The sequence below is a fragment of the Pleurodeles waltl genome, chromosome 5, assembly GCF_031143425.1.
Source record: "Pleurodeles waltl isolate 20211129_DDA chromosome 5, aPleWal1.hap1.20221129, whole genome shotgun sequence".
Classification (NCBI taxonomy): domain Eukaryota; kingdom Metazoa; phylum Chordata; class Amphibia; order Caudata; family Salamandridae; genus Pleurodeles; species Pleurodeles waltl.
The window spans coordinates 1,489,051,735-1,489,070,534 of record NC_090444.1 but is presented as its reverse complement, the minus strand read 5'-3'; the positions used below and the strand labels follow the sequence as shown (position 1 = coordinate 1,489,070,534).

Below are 18,800 nucleotides of genomic sequence, written 5' to 3'. Positions count from 1 at the left end.
TCTGTAATTCATGAGTTAAAATATCACGCTAGAATTGTGTTTAGCTTAAGATCTTTGGGTCTTTCTCAAAAATATCTTTCTGTTAGTTTGACTTACTACTGCATTTGGTATGACTTACTCCTAAATTTCCAGGGCACAAGCTACATTGCTTATGAAAATAGGCTTTCTGAATCGGGACATACAACCAGCATTGAAAGCTTTCCATTGGTTTACAGTAGAACCAATAACATGCAAGGATCTATGCACAACACGCAACATGCTTTGAAGATGAAATCCAAACTAATTGAAAATGTTAATTACACAGTTTGTTTCCAGCAAAACCTAATGCCCAGGGCATGCCTACCTTAACCCCCAACAAACATGCAAAACAAAGAAGCAAGGCGGAAGGACACTAATGTCCTCGTTATATTTGCTACACTAGAACCAGGCAGAACAAAAACAGGAAAACACCATTCAATTTGGAGTTTGCATCTCAATTCAACATTACTGCTGCACTCTCAATAAGGAGATATGTGTTCAAGGCGACATGATGGAACAAACATCTAGCAGAGGACTGAGAAAACGCACCATATTTCCTAAAGCCCTAAAAATCTTCCTTTAAAATAGTCTTCCTGTTGTTTGAAATTCCAAGACTGATCCTATCTGTATCCTGCATTCTCACTTGCCAGCCATGCTTTCCGCTGTACTACTGCACTTGAGCAACACCAGTGACTCTGAGATGGGCACAGGGGGCCCTTGCCCCAGACCTATTTGTCTCGGCCACACCTTTGGGCTCCACCCCCACAGCTGCTGGATGTGCAAGGATGAGAAACAGTACGAAACAGACACTGCACCTTGTTACACGCATTCATGTGTCTGTATTATCGTTCACTGAAAAGGAGCGTTTGAATCTGTTTGTAGGCATGTTTGTACATATTTATGTATACACACATCTCCACAAAATCAGATTTTAACAATTTAAATAAACACATATACACTACATACACACACACACAGGCACTCGCACTCATTATGATTGACATTTCTAGGCAGCCGCAAAAGTTGCTTTTCCTCTGAATCAATGTGTAAATGTGCTCCCTCGACCCTCTCCCCCATAAAATTCACTTTTAGAGACGTCACTGATGAATAACTGAGCTTTTCGGCTTGACGAAGCCATTGGCCCGCTGTGGTGCTTTGAACATCTTGTTGACGGTCTGAGCGCTCAGAGCACTGAAGCAACCACGGGAGGAAGGCTGCGCTTTATAAACCTCCAAATAAAGCAGGACCTACAGCACTCATTCCTCTGTCTGTATTCACTGAACCCTCTATCTCGATTCAGTGGACTCTGTACCCTTTTAACTGGTTTGCAAAATAATCTACTCTGCGATTCTACTGCGCATGAGCTCTCTATAAACCTGCACTCACCTGCTTTCCTCTTGGTCCCTCATGCCCTGGCTGCCCGGGCAGCCCCTTCTCGCCCTAATTGGAACAAGAAGAACAGGTTGTTATTCCAGTCAAATTTCTTAAAAGGCTTGTACTTGTGTGCATTTAACAGAAATGTGAAATTCATTTTACCTTTGTTCCAATGTAGCCTCGCCGACCCTCTTGTCCCTGAGGTCCTTGATAGGCCTGAAAGAAATCACCAAAATAACAGAGATTTTGTTAGTGTCACAGGCTGACTCCAGTATCCCCCAGCCTGGCTACAGCCGTCATTTTAAGGCTGATCATGCATTGCTTCACTTTGTTTCTGGACTGAGGTGTCAGCTGAGATGCTGGAGTCAGGGCAGCAACTAGACCCAACTTCAGGGGGGCCAACACTTAGAGCAGTGGTGGCGGAGCCATCTTCAGAGGTGTATCTAAATCACTTGAGGGGGCTCCATTCACTCTTCTTGTGAAAAACATGATATAGGGTATTTTTTCTTAATGATACATGGCCAGGAAGGCATTTTTCAGTTCACTGGGAAGTAACGTTGGTCTTAGCATAACAAGATTTAAAGACTCTTAATATGGGTTTAGGGTTCTCCCTCAATAAATTTTAGAAGAATTAATAACAAATGTTAATTTGATTTTATTTAATATTAAGCCATTGAACTTGATAAGATGGAGTTTTCCAGGTTCTAATTCCTGGGACAAACAGCATCTAATGGTGCATTTTATAGCACACTCTTCCATTTCCATTAGTCTCAACCTCATCTGTGTTAAGAACAGTGCTTACAAAATATTTGGGTTCCCACCACCAAATGAAGATTTGCAAAAAAATGGCACTGGTTATGCACAATTTTGTAGTTATTGTTCTGTTCATACTGTATTTACCAGCATATAATAAAAGTACAGAATTTGCAGAGCAAAGTTAGTGCATGAATCAACTCTGTTGCAGTCAGTGGGGAGAATGTCTTATGCCTGTCCTCTGTAACAAATAGAATGCTGAAAAATGGACGCATTTGGAAATATGTTGATTGTAGTAACCCTCGTGAAGGGCAGAAACTGAGCAGATGTGTGATTGTCGAAAGAGCCAGCACAATACAGAATCAATACCAAAACTTGCAACATACTCATAAGCACTGGTAACTGTTGAATATTACATAATAACAGATCTTAGCATGACACTTGTATGGTATGGTACCCTGAACTAAAGATTGTTCTCTGTAATGGTTACGTTGCTGGTTCCTTTGGCCATGCAACATACTAACACATAATGCTCAATTAAATCTTGACCGAGGATAACTATTGAACTCTGTCATCCCCCAGCTTCAGCAAACGTTTCTGATAAGAGGCAGGAATTGTGCAAGGATAATTTGTTCCACAGGCAACCCTTATTTTGATTGTCTTCAAAAGGACCTTATCTGCAACTTACCTCTGTCATATGGCACTTTTTGATGCATGCTCCTGGTGGTGCAACACTGCAGTAGTACACCACTTATAATGCTTTTGAATAAGCTCATTATAAGGCCATAGAAATCTCTTAAGTAATTCACCAGTATTGACAACTCATGAGATGATTTCATGCACTAGTTATGAAAAGGTATGGTTTTCATAGTGATTTTTTTGTATTAGAAAATCACTTCAGGTGATTTGTTTCAGTATTTTTTAATTTTTACTTTTTGCATCATCATCAACAAAGCTGTATTCGATTTTTAAGCCAATCATGAAAGCATAACAGTAGATAAAAACACCATCATTAAGATAAAACGATTAGAAAAATAAATTACATATAACAAAAAAAGACAACTGATCAAATAGTAACAAGTTTTTGCTTAGAAACAGCTGATTTTAGAAAACATCTAACATTAGAGCCGACCTGAATATTGGGAAATGTGTAAAAAATACAGGGCAGACTTCTATTGTCAAAATCCATATATATTTAGAATAGGTTTTATAAACTTTATTGTTAGTGATAAATAATATTAAAAACAAAAGACAAAGGGGGTCATTCTGACCCTGGCGGTCGGACCGCCAGGGCTATTATGACTGAAAGCACCGCCAACAGGCTGGCGGTGCTTTCATCCCTATTCTGACCGCGGCGGTAAAGCCACGATTGCACCGCCGGGGCCAGCGGTTTTCCGCCGTTTCTGCCCCGGCGGTGATAATCCGCCAGGGCAGCGCTGCAAGCAGTGCTGCCCTGGGGATTATGACCCCCTTACCGCCAGCCTGTTTCTGGCGGTTTTCACCGCCAGGAAGAGGCTGGCGGTAAGGGGTGTCCTGGGGCCCCTGGGGGCCCCTGCACTGCCCATGCCATTGGCATGGGCAGTGCTGGGGCCCCCTAACAGGGCCCCGGACAGCTTTTCACTGTCTGCATAGCAGACAGTGAAAAGCGCGACGGGTGCAACTGCACCCGTCGCACGGCCGCAACACCGCCAGCTCCATTTGGAGCCGGCTCCTGTGTTGCGGCCTCATTCCCGCCGGCCCAGGGGGAATGTCAGAATGGGGGCCGCGTGAGTGTGGCCGCATTGGCGGCCGCATGGCGGTTTCCGCCTGGCGTGCGGCGGTAGCCGCCCGCCAAGGTCGGAATGACCCCCAAAATGCTCAAGAGATTGCTCTGCGGACTCGTCACAAGGACAAACCCAAACTGAGCTGTTATCATAGTGGCACAAGGGAAAGCTTTGGAAGGCTCAATAGTCCCTAAATGGAACTTAGCTGAAGTGAATTGTCCCACGGACTCAGTACCTGGCTCAGATATTGCTTGAGGCTGGTTGAGGTTGTATGATTACACAGTAACGTAACTTTTTGACCTTAGGGATATCATCTTTGGTAAGGGAGAAAAACATATCCTCCCAGCCAATATCTTTGACCATAGATCTCACGTAGTTCAACAAGGGAATAGTAAAGCCCTTCCCACAGCTGAAGCAATCAATAATAATCTCTCTACTCAATGTGGTAAACTTGTTAGCCAAACAGAAACCCAAAGGACAAATGGGGGCATCCTAATCAAATATGACACATAGGTGATGCCCAATTAATCACAGAGGAAATAATGCAAGGTCGAGATTGGTAGCTTGAGGAGTCAACGACAAAAATGATTCTCCTCATCCTAGATGGAAATAATCTCTGTATAGCCCCACCCTCTGCACCATTCATTAAGACTAGTAGGCATTTATGCTGAAAAACCTTCAAGAAGGGCTGGACTGGTTTGTTGCCCCTCTCTTGACAAACTCAAACAGTACACCCACAGAATGATTAAAGGCACAAGGCAGCCATGAACATTTCTGATCAAACACAACTCTAAAGTAAAGTAAATCTTTAACCCTTCCAAATCTGCTATCTTTGATCCAAAATGAGCCTTCTTTTTTTTATTTAAAACCACAAACCACATATTTAGTTTTAGCTGTGTTAATGTACCAGATTTAAAACTTCCATAAAGGTGACCGAAATGCTAAGTAGAGTCCTCAGGCCATTCAGAGAGTGTGAGACATTAACACAGCATCATCTGCGTAAAGCAGAGCCAGCATTTCATCCATTAATACACATTAAAAACAAGATTAGGGCCAGGACACATCCCTGAGGGACACCTAGTTGTAGCTTAAAGGAGTCAGTAGATTCCCCACCTGGCCCAAATCTAACTGATGCACTAACCCCACAGTGTATGGCCCAAAGAAAAATAACCAGGTCCACATTAAGCTCAAGGTCAATGAGGAAATCTCAGAGCTTGCTGCAGGTGACTCTATTGAATGCACTACTTAAGTCCATAAAGGAGAGGAATAGCGATCCTCCCTTAGCAAGTGTATGTTTACTAATAACTAGGTGGAGATTAAGACATTTCTCAATAGTGCCTAAACCTATATTGTGAAGGGGCAATTTCATGGTTAGAACTAGTACATTCCTCAATCCTTCTAAGGGCTTTATGCCTGATAATCTTGACCATCGACTCCAGAAGAGAGATTGGTCTATAACACCATGGATCTTCGCTGGACCATTTTTTTCTACCTGGACTATCACAGCATTATGAAGGACTGGGGAAAACCACATAAAGTTGCTTTGCTAATCATATTTGTAAGATTCGGGGCTAAAATTCCACATTTTCCTCATATAGTTCCATCGGGACACCATCCGCCCCTGGTGCTTTCTTTAATGGGCTATTAATGATCACTTTCCACACCTTAAAAATTAAACTTTTATGGATGGGGAAAAAAGAAGACCGATCCACAGCCTTAGTAACACTCTGGCTCATAAATGAAAAAATAACTTTAAAGTGAGTAACCCAATTCTCTGCACTGATTTTAGATCCCAGGCACGTGGTCAGGGATTCAGTGGGCTTAGGTCTATTATTATTTTTCCAGGAGCCCCCAGTATCTTTGAGTTGGATGGCTGCCCCAAGATCGCCCCATATCTCTTGATTAGTGGTTTGCTTTATAGTCCTAATGGATAATTTGTAGGCAGCACCACATACCACTACTTTACCCTTATACCTAAGGACAGAAGTTAGTGCTTCTTCCAGACATTTATTTGCTTGCCTACAATCCTTATCGAACCGGCCTGGTTCAGCATTTTCTCTGATCTTTACATGTCCAATAAGATTTGTTTTGATCTGGGCATTTAAAGAACTAGAATTCCTATGTATAATGTCACTGGGATTGATTTCCACCAGCAAATAATCCAATATTAGGGGTAGATTGTATATTATTCATGAAATGAGGATTTTAGGGTGTTCAGTACTAAACTACTTAAGCTACAGCCCTTGGTCGTAAGGGCTGATCTTAGCGGGGGAACAACACAACAAAGAAAGACTAAGGAGGCCTCAAAGGTGTTATGGTCACTGAATTCTTTGGCCGAGACAGAAATAGATTCAATAGTCTTTCCCATAAGGGGTAAGACCAGGACATAATCAGTGACAGAGCTTAGTCTCATCCCAGTAAAGGTAGGAGTAACACAGTCAATATTTCCCCTGAGCTTCATTCCATTGTACAACCTAAGCACAAGTAGAAACTTTATCAACTTTCCACCCTTACGATCCATGTTGCATACTTCCCATACTCCCTGGAAGGGCTGAAATACCATGGGATATAAGCCCAACTTAGCACTGAAATGCCTCCTATTAATATATTAAAGTTGTGCAATAAATGAGAAAGCCTTCTTTTGATACAGTTTATAGTGAAAAACAAGTCCTCTGAAGAATTATTAGACCCCACAGAGTTGTAAAAATGAATAAAACAAAAATCAAATAGACTAGGAAGAAACACCCACAAAATCTGTATCTCCAAGTGTTTAATTTAGCTTGGAAATATCTAGAAATTACATGTCCTACGAACTAAAACTGCCAAACCAACACTGGACCTTCCTCTAAGGGATCTCTGGATAGGGACACTAAAGAACTCGAAGCCTTCCCATGTAGGATGATCCAAGCACCAAAAGGCTGATGTACACATGTTTGCAGTAGTCGCAAACAGTCAGATTCACAGAATCAGTCTGTTTGTGTCCGCTAAAAGCATTTTTTCATGTTCAGAAGCCCTATTTGCAATTCGATAACCTATTACAGAATTGCAAATAGGGTTTGCAATTCGGTATTAAGAAGGTACTTGTTTAAGGCATCCCTTCCTAATAATGTTTGCAAAACATTCCCAGTTTACCATCAACTCTGAGTTGGTGGTAAGCCATTTGCAAATGGGAAGAGGTCCCCAAGGGACACCTTCCCCTTTGAGAATGGATGAAAACATATTCTTAAGAGCAGGCAGGGCTCCCACAAACCACTGCCTACTATTAAAGAATGGAAAGAAAAATGTTCATTTTTATTTTTGAAATGCACTCCATTTTCCTTTAAGGAAGATTAGCTGCATGTCAAAAAACATGATTGCTTTATTTAAAGCAATCACAGACATGATGGTCTGCTGACCACAGCAGACCACCATCCCCAATGGGTTGCAAAGCGAGACTTAACTCATGAATATTAATGAGGTAGGTCTGTTTGCTACCCACAGGGAATCGTAAAATGTGCCAAAGATGGGTGTTTGCAATTTCCTAGTTGCGAATCGCAAAGTTTCGCTATTAGGAAATCACAAACTGACTTTTTTGTACATCTGATCCCAAGTCTCTTGAAAGGAGGACGAGGTCAAAACCAACCATAAATCTAAGCCAGTCTGCATCATCTAATTTAGAAGTTATCCCAGAGACATTCCAACAGATCAGTTTAATCCTACGATCAGAGCAGACCACTGCAGAGTATCCAAACTATGTTGAAGCTGGAATTAGGGAACTTCCCTCTAAGCCCCCCACTAACGCCCTGTATTTAGTGGAAGTGTTGTAGAAAAAACCTAAGAGGAGAACATTGATGGAGCCATTTACTGAAAGAGGATGTTGTTGATGATAGCATAAGATATGCCTGGCAGGGAAAGGCTATCTAAAGTTAATAATAATGCCATCTACAGATCTGTAAGTCCAATCCAATCCACACATCGCACCATCATAATATTATGGTAGCCCTTCATTGAAACATTAGAATAGCCAGCTAGCTAATGGCAAACTTTATTCATAAGTAGATCACAGGTCTCTAAAAGAGGGTCATCAAGTTTGGGTACATTCACCAGAACCACCACGTAAGGTCAGCATTCCGAAGTCAGGATGATACATAAGAAGGCATTATTAGGGTCAGAAAGAGAAATCAATTTAGCTTGAGAGAGATTGCAGTACCTAGTACAACTCTGACCATCTAAAGTCCAGCCCATGTGTAGGAAAGTACCATCTTGCCTGGCATGTTACCCCCATTTGTACTGTGTGTATGTTTGCTTTTGCCTTTGTCACTGGGATCCTGCCAGCCAGGACCCCAGTGCTCATAAAGTGTGTCCTGTATGTGTTCCCTGGGTGGTGCCTAACTGTATCACTGAGGCTCTGCTAACCAGAACCTCAGTGTTTCTGCTCTCTCTGCTTTTAAAATTGTCACTGCAGGCTAGTGACTAATTTTACCAATTCTTATTGGCACACTGGAACACCTTTATAATTCCCTAGTATATGGTACCTAGGTGACTGTACGACGAAACAATGACTGCAAAAAAAACGACTGCCTTAACAACGAGGTCGGAACACCGACCTCGTTGCTACTACTAATGATTTTACCACAAATGCCTTAACAACGATATTTTGTTGTAAAGGCATTCCTGATAAAATCATTAGCAATAGGCACCATTCACCCTACATTCCTCACCCCACCCCCCCAACCCCACCCCAAAACCTAAAACCCCCTGACCCCCCACCCACTCCCCAAAACCCAAAACGCCCCAACCCCCCAACCCCACCCTAAAACCTAAAACCCCCTGACCCCCCACCCACTCCCCAAAACCAAAAACGTCCCATCCCCCCCAACCCCACCCCAAAACCTAAAACCCCCTGACCCCCCACCCCCCCCCCCCAAAACCTAAACCCACACTTACCTTCGCCAAGTCCCTTCTTTGTACCTTAACCACGCATGTTCGTTGTTCAGAACATACGTAGTTAAGGCACAAAAAACTAAAGTCGTGGTTAAAAAAAGCGTTGTTGCTCTTTCGTTAACCACGACCTTCAGAAAAAAAAAGTCATAAAAAAGGATGTTTCCCCCTGTTAACAGCCTGGAGCCTGGCCTTCTTACGGTTTTGGGTGAAGATCCTCAAAGTCCCTCAAACGTGTCCACTTGGACTTCTTTTTTCACAGAACTTGCCGATACCCTTAAGATCTGTCTGCCACCCTTGGTTGATAGGCTTGATAAGATTGAAATCAAAATTATCAAGATCTTCAGTTCTTGCTGCACTGAAACCACTTCCTCAGATCTTGAGAGCCTTTCTGTTACACCCTTGATAGCTTCACCTGCATTAACTGTTAGGGAAGCCAGGGATGTGGACCTTCTGTATCAGCCATTCAAGAAGTACCCAGTGGATCTTCCGGGAGGCCTCTGATGCACAACTCCATGTTGTAGGAGGCTGGCCTGGCTTATAGTGTGTACCTGATGGTACTTACACCCTGTGCCAGGTCCAGTTATCCCTTGTTAGTAGATTAGTAGTGTTCTAGCAGCTTAGGCTGGTAGAGGTAGCTATAGCAGAGCAGCTTAGGCTGAAATAGGAGACATGCAAAGCTACTACTATACCATTTATATCACTTAGCACTATATCATAAGAAACACAAAGATACTTTATTTTAGTGACAATATGCCAAAAGTATCTCAGAGGATATACTCCCTTAGGAGGTAAGTAATATACACAAAATACACACACAAACCAAAATCAGGTAAGTAAACAGTTAGAAAAGTAGTGCAAACACTGTAGAACACATTAGAATGCAATAGGAGAAAATAGGCCTAGGGGCAACACAAACCATATACTCCAAAAGTGGAATGTGAACCACAAATGGACCCCAGGCCTAGTGTAGTGTGTAGAGGGTCGCTGGGAGTGTAAGAAAACACTAAGGGTCTCCAAGATACCCCACCCCAAGACCCTGAAAAGTAGGAGTAAAGTTACCCTACTATCCCAGAAAGACAGTAAAGTCGCGATAGGGGATTCTGCAAAGACAACAACAAACTGCAAAACACTGAAGACGGATTCCTGGACCTGAGGATCTGTAAAGGAAGGGGATAAAGTCCAAGAGTCACACAAGTGTCCAGGGGGGGCAGGAGCCCACTAAACCACGGATGAAGGTGCAAAAGGGCAGCCTCTGGGTGGAAGAAGCCAAAGATTCTGCAACAACTTCTTCCTTGGTCAGAAGATATCCCACGGTGTGCTGGAGGATGCAGAGTTGTTTTCATGCAGAAAGACCACAAACAAGCCTTGCTAGCTGCAAGAGTCACTCTTAAAGTTTTGGGTGCTTCCAGGGCCCAGGAAGGACCAGGAGGTTGCTCCTTGGAGGAGGAGACAGAGGGGGCACTCAGCAGTACAGAGAGCCAATGCAAAAGCAAGCAGCACCCACAGAAGTACTTGAACAGGTGTTCAAAAGATCTGAGCACAACAGTCATCTTAGCACAACAAAAGGGAGTCCCACAAAGTTGGAGGTCAACTCAGCAAGTTGGGCAATGCAGGACAGAGTGCTGGGGACCTGGGCTGTGCTGTGCACAAAGGAAGTCTTGCAAAAGTGCATGGAAGCCCTAGCAGCTGCAGTTCACGCAGTACACAGGATTACTGTCTGGCGTGCGGAGGCAAGGACTTACCTCCACCAAATGTGGACAGAAGGGCCCCTGGACTGTCGGGGACACTTGGATCCAGCACCTGTGTTCCAGGCACCAGGCTTGTCAAAGATGAGAGGGGACCCAGAGGACCGGTGATGCAGAAGTTTGGTGCCTGCGTTGGCAGGGGGAAGATTCAGTCTACCCACTGGAGATTTCTTCTTGGCTTCCAGTGCAGGGTGAAGGCAGACAGCCCTCAGAGCATGAACCACCAGGAAACAAATGAGAAAGCCAGCAGGATGAGGAGCTACAATGTTGCTGGTAGTCTTCTTGCTACTTTGTTGCGGTTTTGCAGGCGTCCTGGAGCAGTCAGCGGTCGATTCTTGGCAGAAGTCGAAGAGAGAAATGCAGAGGAACTCTGGTGAGCTCTTGCATTTGTTATCTGGTGAGAAACCCACAGGAGAGACCCTAAATAGCCCTCAGAGGAGGATTGGCTACAGAGAGAGGTAAGCACCTATCAGGAGGGGTCTCTGACGTCACCTTCTGGCACTGGCCACTCAGAGGTCTCCATTGTGCCCTCACACCTCTGCATCCAAGATGGTAGAGGTTGGGACACACTGGAGGAGCTCTGGGCACCTCCCCTTGGGAGGTGCTGGTCAGGGGAGTGGTCACTCCCCTTTCCTTTGTCCAGTTTCACGCCAGAGCAGGGCTGGGGGGGGGATCCCTGAACCGGTGGAGACTGGCTTATGCAAGGAGGGCACCATCTGTGCCCTTCAAAGCATTTCCAGAGGCCAGGAGAGGCTACTCCTCCCAGGCCCTTCACACCTATTTCCAAAGAGAGAGGGTGTAACACCCTCTCTCAGAGGAAATCCTTTGTTCTGCCTTCCTGGGACTGGGCTGCCCAGGCCCCAGGGGGGCAGAAACCTGTCTGAGCAGTAGCTGCAGAGAAAACCCCAGAGAGTTAGTTTGGCAGTACACGGGCTCTATGCTGGAGCCCCGGGGATGCATGGAATTGTCCTCCCAATACCAGAATGGTATTGGGGTTACAATTCCATGATCCTAGACATGTTACACGGTAATGTTCGGAGTTACCATTGTGACGCTACATATAGGTATTTACCCTATATGTAGTGCACGCGCGTAATGGTGTCCCCGCACTCACAAAGTCCGGGGAATTTGCCCTGAACAATGTGGAGTCACCTTGGCTAGTGCCAGGGTGCCCTCACACTAAGTAACTTAGCACCTAACCTTCACTAAGTGAGGGCTAGACATATAGGTGACTTATAAGTTACTTAAGTGCAGTGTAAAATGGTTGTGAAATAACGTGGACATTATTTCACTCAGGCTGCAGTGGCAGTCCTGTGTAAGAATTGTCTGAGCTCCCTATGGGTGGCAAAAGAAATGCTGCAGCCCATAGGGATCTCCTGGAACCCCAATACCTTGGGAACCTAGGTAGGGAAACATCCTTTTTTCCGACTTTTTTTTTCCGAAGGTCATGGTTAACGAAAGCGCACCAACGCTTTTTTTAACCACGACTTCGGTTTTTTGTGCCTTAACTATGTATGTTCTGAACAACGAACATGCGCGGTTAAGGTACAAAGAAGGGACTTGGCGAAGGTAAGTGTGGGTTTAGGTTTTGGGGAGGGGGTGGAGGGTCAGGGGGTTTTAGGTTTTGGGGTGGGGTTGGGGGGGTGGAGCGTTTTTGGTTTTGGGGAGTGGGTGGGGGGTTTTAGATTTTGGGGTGGGGTTGGGGGGTGGGGCGTTTTTGGTTTTGGGGGGTGGGTGGGGGGGCAGGGGGTTTTAGGTTTTGGGGTGGGTTTTGGGGGGTGGGGCGTTTTTGGTTTTGGGGAGTGGGTGGGGGGTCAGGGGGTTTTAGGTTTTGGGGTGGGGTGAGGGATGTAGGGTGAATGGTGCCTATTGCTAATGATTTTATCAGGAATGCCTTTACAACGAAATATCGTTGTTAAGGCATTCGTGGTAAAATCATTAGTAGTAGCAACGAGGTCGGTGTTCCGACCTCGTTGTTAAGGCAGTAGTTTTTTTTGCAGTCGTTGTTTCGTCATACAGTCGTTAACAGGACCCTTCTTGGTGGGAGTAACATTCTTCAGCTTTTGCTTGAGCTTGGGTGCAGGGCTTTGGCTGTGAGGTGAGTCCTGTACACATGAACCAAGGGCAGATACAAGAAACTGCAAATCATTGATAACCAGAGGAGCGAATGAACCTGTAAGCCCCCATGCTCGGCGTGATCTGGGATGGGTGCAGTTCTCAAAGATTGATTAGTGTAGCAAATTAAATCCAAGGCTAGGCGTCTCTTTGCCAGGTCTATTTCCTTGGTATTAATCCCCGTAGCTCTGGCCAGGAAATTGGCTATGGTTGCACAGCTAGGGGCAAGTGGAGGAGTAGAGATAATAGCTTTCCTTACCCCATTTCCTAGACAAGGAGCACAAGTACACCAAATAAGCAACAATAAGAAAAATAAATTGGCCTTTCTTGCAAATCAGCTGGAGGAGCAGCGCCTTCTTTGAGGACAAAGAGAATAGACCCAACCCAACCTCCAACAGTCGCAGGCAGGTGCAGGCGGGCCCACTCTTGGCCAAGTCTTCACCTGAACTAGCGCCTAGATGCATATCAAGTGCCTCCGACAAGTCACAAAGTGCTAATAAGCAAGTCAGCAGGCCCTCCTTCTGGGCAGAGTCATTCTGGGGAATGTAGACCCCCTTTAGACAGCAGGTGGCAAGCAACACAGGCAATAGCACATTCCGTGCTCCGTGGGTCACAAAGCACTATTAAGCATGTCAGCTGGCCCTCCTTCTGGTCAGAGCCACTCTGGGCAGTGTAGTCCCTCTCCAGGCAGCAGGCAGCACAGGCAACAGTGTCTTTCTTTTGAAATTGTAGCCTGTGCCCACTGCAACACTAACGTTCATTGACACATTGTTTTTGATGAAAGAAGTATGAGGGGCCAAATGTACAAAAATTAGGAATGCGATTTCCATATTGTGATTCTTACATAATCGCAATTAGGACATACCGATTCCTAATGTGTGAAAACTTTGTACTATTAAATAGCAATTCCTAGTGGGTTGCAAATTGACCTACCTCTTGAATCTAATGAAGAAGGTTGCAGTTTGCGACCTAGTAGGTATGATAGGCAACACAGGGATGGTGGCATGATGGAGTCAGCAGGCCACCATGTCTGTGATTGCTTTTAAATAAAGTAATATATATTTTTGATATAGTGGGACCACTGTCTGCTTTTAAAAATATATATTTGTTAACATTCTCAAAGGGAAAAGAATCTCTTGGGGACCCTTTCCCATTTGTGAATCGGTTACCATCTCTTTCATAGAGATGGTAAAATATTAATGTTTTATTAATACCTAACACTGAGATTCATTGTTTGGAAGGGTCACCCGAAACACCACTTTCCAAATACCAAATCGCATAACCAAATGGTGATTTGATAACACATCAGCATTCAATTCACAAGTGAAGCATGTGATAGGGTCAAATTTAATCAAATAAATACAATAATCAACAGCAAAAAACAACAAAATAAAGTTCCCAGACCAATCTAAGGCATTCAAGAACAAATTAAAAGACAAAATGGCACACAAATAATTAAGCCTAATATAGGGACCAGACATTTGAACTTTTAAAGTTTTAGGGCAATGAGTTCCAAAGCAATGAGTTAAGATTATGAGTGTTCCTTTTTTTAATGCTTTCATATTTCCGTTTTTTAATGAAAAATATTGGTTTCATATGCACATTTAAAAAAAAAAACTAATTTTAAAAGCACTATATTGAAATTGTTTTACTTGCTTACAATCATCATCAGCTGTATTGTCTTCATTGTTTTTATGGGTTTGTTTTCCAGAAATAAAATATGTGTAATAAAGAGGGGCATTCAAAATTCACTCCCAACTATGTAACTGGTTCTTCCACATGATGCCTCATTCTTCAGCAGTTTGTGTCCATGAGGCAGCAAACAGGAGGCTTCCCAGCTGACCCTTGGATCTCCAGTCCGTGGAGCAAGTGGAGTGCAGGGTTCCTTCAGGCTTCTTTCTGAAGCAGATCAGGCAGAATTCTTCTTTCCGCAGATGTTTCCTCCATGTCCAAGAATGTTCTGTGAAGTTGGTGGTGAAGTGTCATTTTCATCCAGTGAACTAGCATGTGACTGGGTATTCCTTTCTGCCCAATTCTAGCAGAATGCCCACCAAAATGTAATCCTTTTTTCAACACTTCCTGTTTTCATCTGTAACCTTTCCACAAACCTTTGTCCAAGATTGCCAAGGTCATCCCTCTAATGTGCTCTAAGACCGTATGGAATGAGAAACCAACCACTCTTTCTGATCTGGGAATAGCTTCCCCTCTTGTTGGTAGTAGAAATTAATGCTTGAGGAAACCCTCTGAAAGAGAGGTGCCTGTCATTTGAGTGTCCTTATGGCATTTTGATGTGAACAGGAAGATTGTTGTTTTGGTCCTTTATGATGCCATCTGTGGTTTTCATTCCCTTCCGAAGGGAGTATCCCAGCTAAGAAGTCAGTGTTTGCAACATAAAGACTTCCTGGCTTCAGATGTAGATGTATTATTTCTTAGAGCACATTCCCTTGGCCTAATTAGAATGCTAATTACAGCAAGGCAGTGAAACTGGATTATTTTTGCTTGGATTTCAAGCAGCACTTAGTGAATTTTTAGACCTGGTCTGCCTGAGTAGCATGCTTTGGGTTTCCCCAGAACACCAGAAGAGTATTACCATCTCACCTCATGCTATTGGCTGTTTTGTGATACAATGAACATTAATTCATGACAATTAGAAACACAGAGGGGCTTGTGATTGCTGCTGAAGTGCTGATGTACGTGTCATACTATCTGTTTTCAAGGACTGAGGATACAACACGTACGACTATAACTCTTTTGTCTCTAATCCAAACTAATATTTTGGACATTACCATTAGATCTTGTGTATATGTGAGATCTAGAACATCTAAACAGACTTCTGCAAGGATCAGTGGTATGACATGCTTAAGTTCTTTGGCTCCCTGTGAAAGAACATTCAAACATCACTTTACAACTGAAGTGTACACTCAGTCACCACTCTTTTGAGCACAGAGGATCTGGTAGATGCTTCTGAAGTGCTGGTGTCCCTAGCACATAGCCTGTTTTGAAAGAATAAGGAAGCAACTCATACCCCTATATTACTATTTCTGCCATATTGTCTTTCACCCAAAGCAATATGGCTGCAATTACTGTGAGATCTCACACGCCCACATGATCTCACTTATAAAACAGATTGTTGAAAGGAGTCATTATCATTGCATGTACTTCAGTCCATAGGCTCCCTGTGAGCCTCTGTGTTACTAAAAAGAACCTGACATGGTCAAACATCCTTTTTTATTTAACTTCATGTTTTTCCCAAAGCAATATAAATGCTAATACCATGTGATTTTGCATGCACATGAGATCTTGTGGATGTAAACCAACACTGTTTCATGGAAACACGGTAGAGCAACCTACTATGAGCTTGTAAACTCAGAAAACTTGTGGTCAACAATTGATGGCATTTAAAAAACAAGAAGTCAATTCAAAGCAAAAATGTGAAAGCCACACAAAGCACACAAGGCTATCTAAACTCTAGCTATGAAATGAAACTTTTTATCAGCTGGCTTTCTTTTCCTCTTAAATGTCTCCATGCGTGACTTATGCCCTCATTATAAGTGGCATCTCAATTTCAACGGGCCGTTAACTGCAGTCATGAGCACCATCGGGATTATGAGATCTTCAGACACACCATAGATCTTGTAGGATAGTATTCTCTTTCTAGCATAGTTAACACCACTTTTGGCCTGTTTGTGAGTGTGTTTTGCCTGTCTCACTGGGATCCTGCTAGGCAGGACCCCAGTGCTCATAGTATGTGGCCTAATGTGTATGCGCGTGTATAGTGCCTAACTGTGTCACTGAGGGTCTGCTAATCAGAACCTCAGTTCTTATGCTCTCTCTGCTTTTAAATTTGTCACTGTAGGCCAGTGACTACATTTACCAATTTCAATTGGCATACTGGACCCCTCTTAGAAGTCCCTAATATATGATACCTTGGTACGCAGGGCATTGGGGTTCCAGGAGATCCATATGGGCTGCAGCATTTATTTTGCCACCCATAGGGAGCTCAGACAAACCCTTACACAGGACTGCCATTGCAGCCTGCGTTAAATAACGCACACGTTATTTCACAGCCATTTTCACTGCACTTAAGGAAGTTATAAGTCACCTATATGTCTAACCTTCACTTGCTGAAGGTTAGGTGCAAAGTTAATAAGTGTGAGGCACCCTTGCACTAGCAAAGGTGCCCCCACATAGTTCGGGGCCTTATCCCCAGACTTTGTGAGTCTGGGGACGCCATTACATGCGTGCACAACATATAGGTCAAAACCTATATGTAGCTTCACAATGGTAACTCCGAATATGGCCATATAACATGTCAAAGATCATTGAATTGTACCCCCATTCCAAATCTGGTATTGGGGAGCCAAGTCCATGCATTCTGGGGGCTCCACCATGGACCCCCACTACTGCCAAACCAGCTCTCTGAGGCGTGCACTGCAGCTACAGCTGCTGCCACCTCACACGGCAGCCCAGCCCCAGGAAAGCAGAACAAAGCATTTCCTCTGAAAGCAGAGTGTTACGCCCTCTCTTTTTGTAAATAGGTGTTACAGGCTGGGGAGGGGTAGCCTCCCCAGCCTCTGTAAATGCTTAGAAGGGCACAGATGGTGCCCTCCTGGCATAAACCAGTCTACACCAGTTCACGGACCCCTTCTCCCCTGCTCTGGCGGGAAACTGGACACCCCAGGGGTGGTGCCCAGAGCTCCTCCAGTGTGTCTCATACTTCAGCCATCTTCCTTTGCAAGGTGTGGGGGCACTCTGAAGGGCTCTGAGTGACCAGTGCCAGCAGGTGATGTCAGAGACCCCTCCTGATAAGGTAGCCAATCCCCCTCCCAGGGCTATTTACGGTCTCTCCGGTGAGTTCTCTTCAGATTCTGCTTGCAAGTTTCCTTCAGGAATCCTCTGCAACAACTTCAGACTCTTCTGACCTCGGATCAACCGCAGCCTGCTCCAAGAAACGCTGTAACTACAACAAAGTGTCTACAAGAGACACTTTTCTTCAGCAACCTCAGCTCCAAGTCAGCAAATGCAACAGTTTCCATGGTGTGCATGCTCTGGGGACTCCCTGTCTTCATCGTGCACCAGAAGGACCAAAGAAATTTCCTGTGGAGTGACGGTGTCACTCCCCTGCTCCAAGCAGGCACCTTCCAAGATGATGAGCAGTACCCTGGGACTCCTCTCACAGCGACGAGCGTGCTCCTAAGGACACAGAGGGTGGACATCATTGAGAGGGACGGTACCCCTGTGCACTACGTCTTCTTCGCCTCCTGAGGCCTCTGTGCACGCTTTGAAAAATTCCTTCATGCGCAGCCTGGACCAGGTCCCCAGCACTCTATCCTGTGATGCACAACTCGCTAAGTTGTTCTCCGGCGGCGTGGGACCTTCTTTTGTTGTGCTGCATTAACTGTGTTTTGCACCTCCTTTGAACCCATATCCTGTGACTCCTGGGGGTGCTGGCTGGTATCATGAGAGCTCTCTAAAGTGCTGAGAGCCTCCTCTTCCTCCTCAGACAGAGTTGAGGCCCCAAGGTCCTTCCTGGGTCCATCCAGTGCCATTTTGAATCAAAACACACTTTTGTCGTAGCCAAGGCTTGTTGGCGTCTTCCAACACAAAATCTCATCTGTAACGATCTCCACGCCGCTGGACATCTTTTGCATCATGCAGGAATCCACTGGCAGTGGTCTTCGACTAACTGTGGACTCTTCTTTTGCACCCTCTTCTGGGTTGGCAGGGGCTCCTGTCCTTCCTGGAACTTCTTTCGACTTCTGAACTTGGTCCCCTTCCTTTGCAGGTCTTCAGGTCCAATATTCCAGCAGTTGTTCTTTGCAGACTAGGTTGGCTGCTGCAAAATCCCAGAAATGAGGTGTAGTGTGTCCTAAGGAAACTTGCAATACTTTACTTCTGCTTTTTGTGGGCTCTGCGGTGGGGTAATTTACTTACCTTTACTGTATTATTACTCTCCTAGCGATTCTGAACACCCTACACTTGTCTGGGGGGAATTTGTGATTCGCATTCCACTTTTTTAGTATATGGTTTGTGTTGCCCCTAGACCTATTTTCTCCCAATGCATTCTATAGGATTTCCTACTGTTTGCATTGTTCTATGACTATTTACT

General features: G+C 44.4%; 1 protein-coding gene across 1 annotated transcript in view; it reads right to left on the bottom strand.

Moving 5' to 3' along the window:
* The window catches only part of COL21A1 (collagen type XXI alpha 1 chain), a 190,627-nt gene that overhangs the window by 73,091 nt on the left and 98,736 nt on the right, over positions 1-18,800 (bottom strand). Inside the window, exons 17-18 of the mRNA XM_069235782.1 lie at positions 1,555-1,608; positions 1,405-1,458 (exon numbers count right to left, since the gene is read on the bottom strand). Of these exons, the coding sequence (XP_069091883.1) occupies positions 1,405-1,458; positions 1,555-1,608 (108 nt within the window). The remainder of the gene's footprint in view (positions 1-1,404; positions 1,459-1,554; positions 1,609-18,800) is intronic.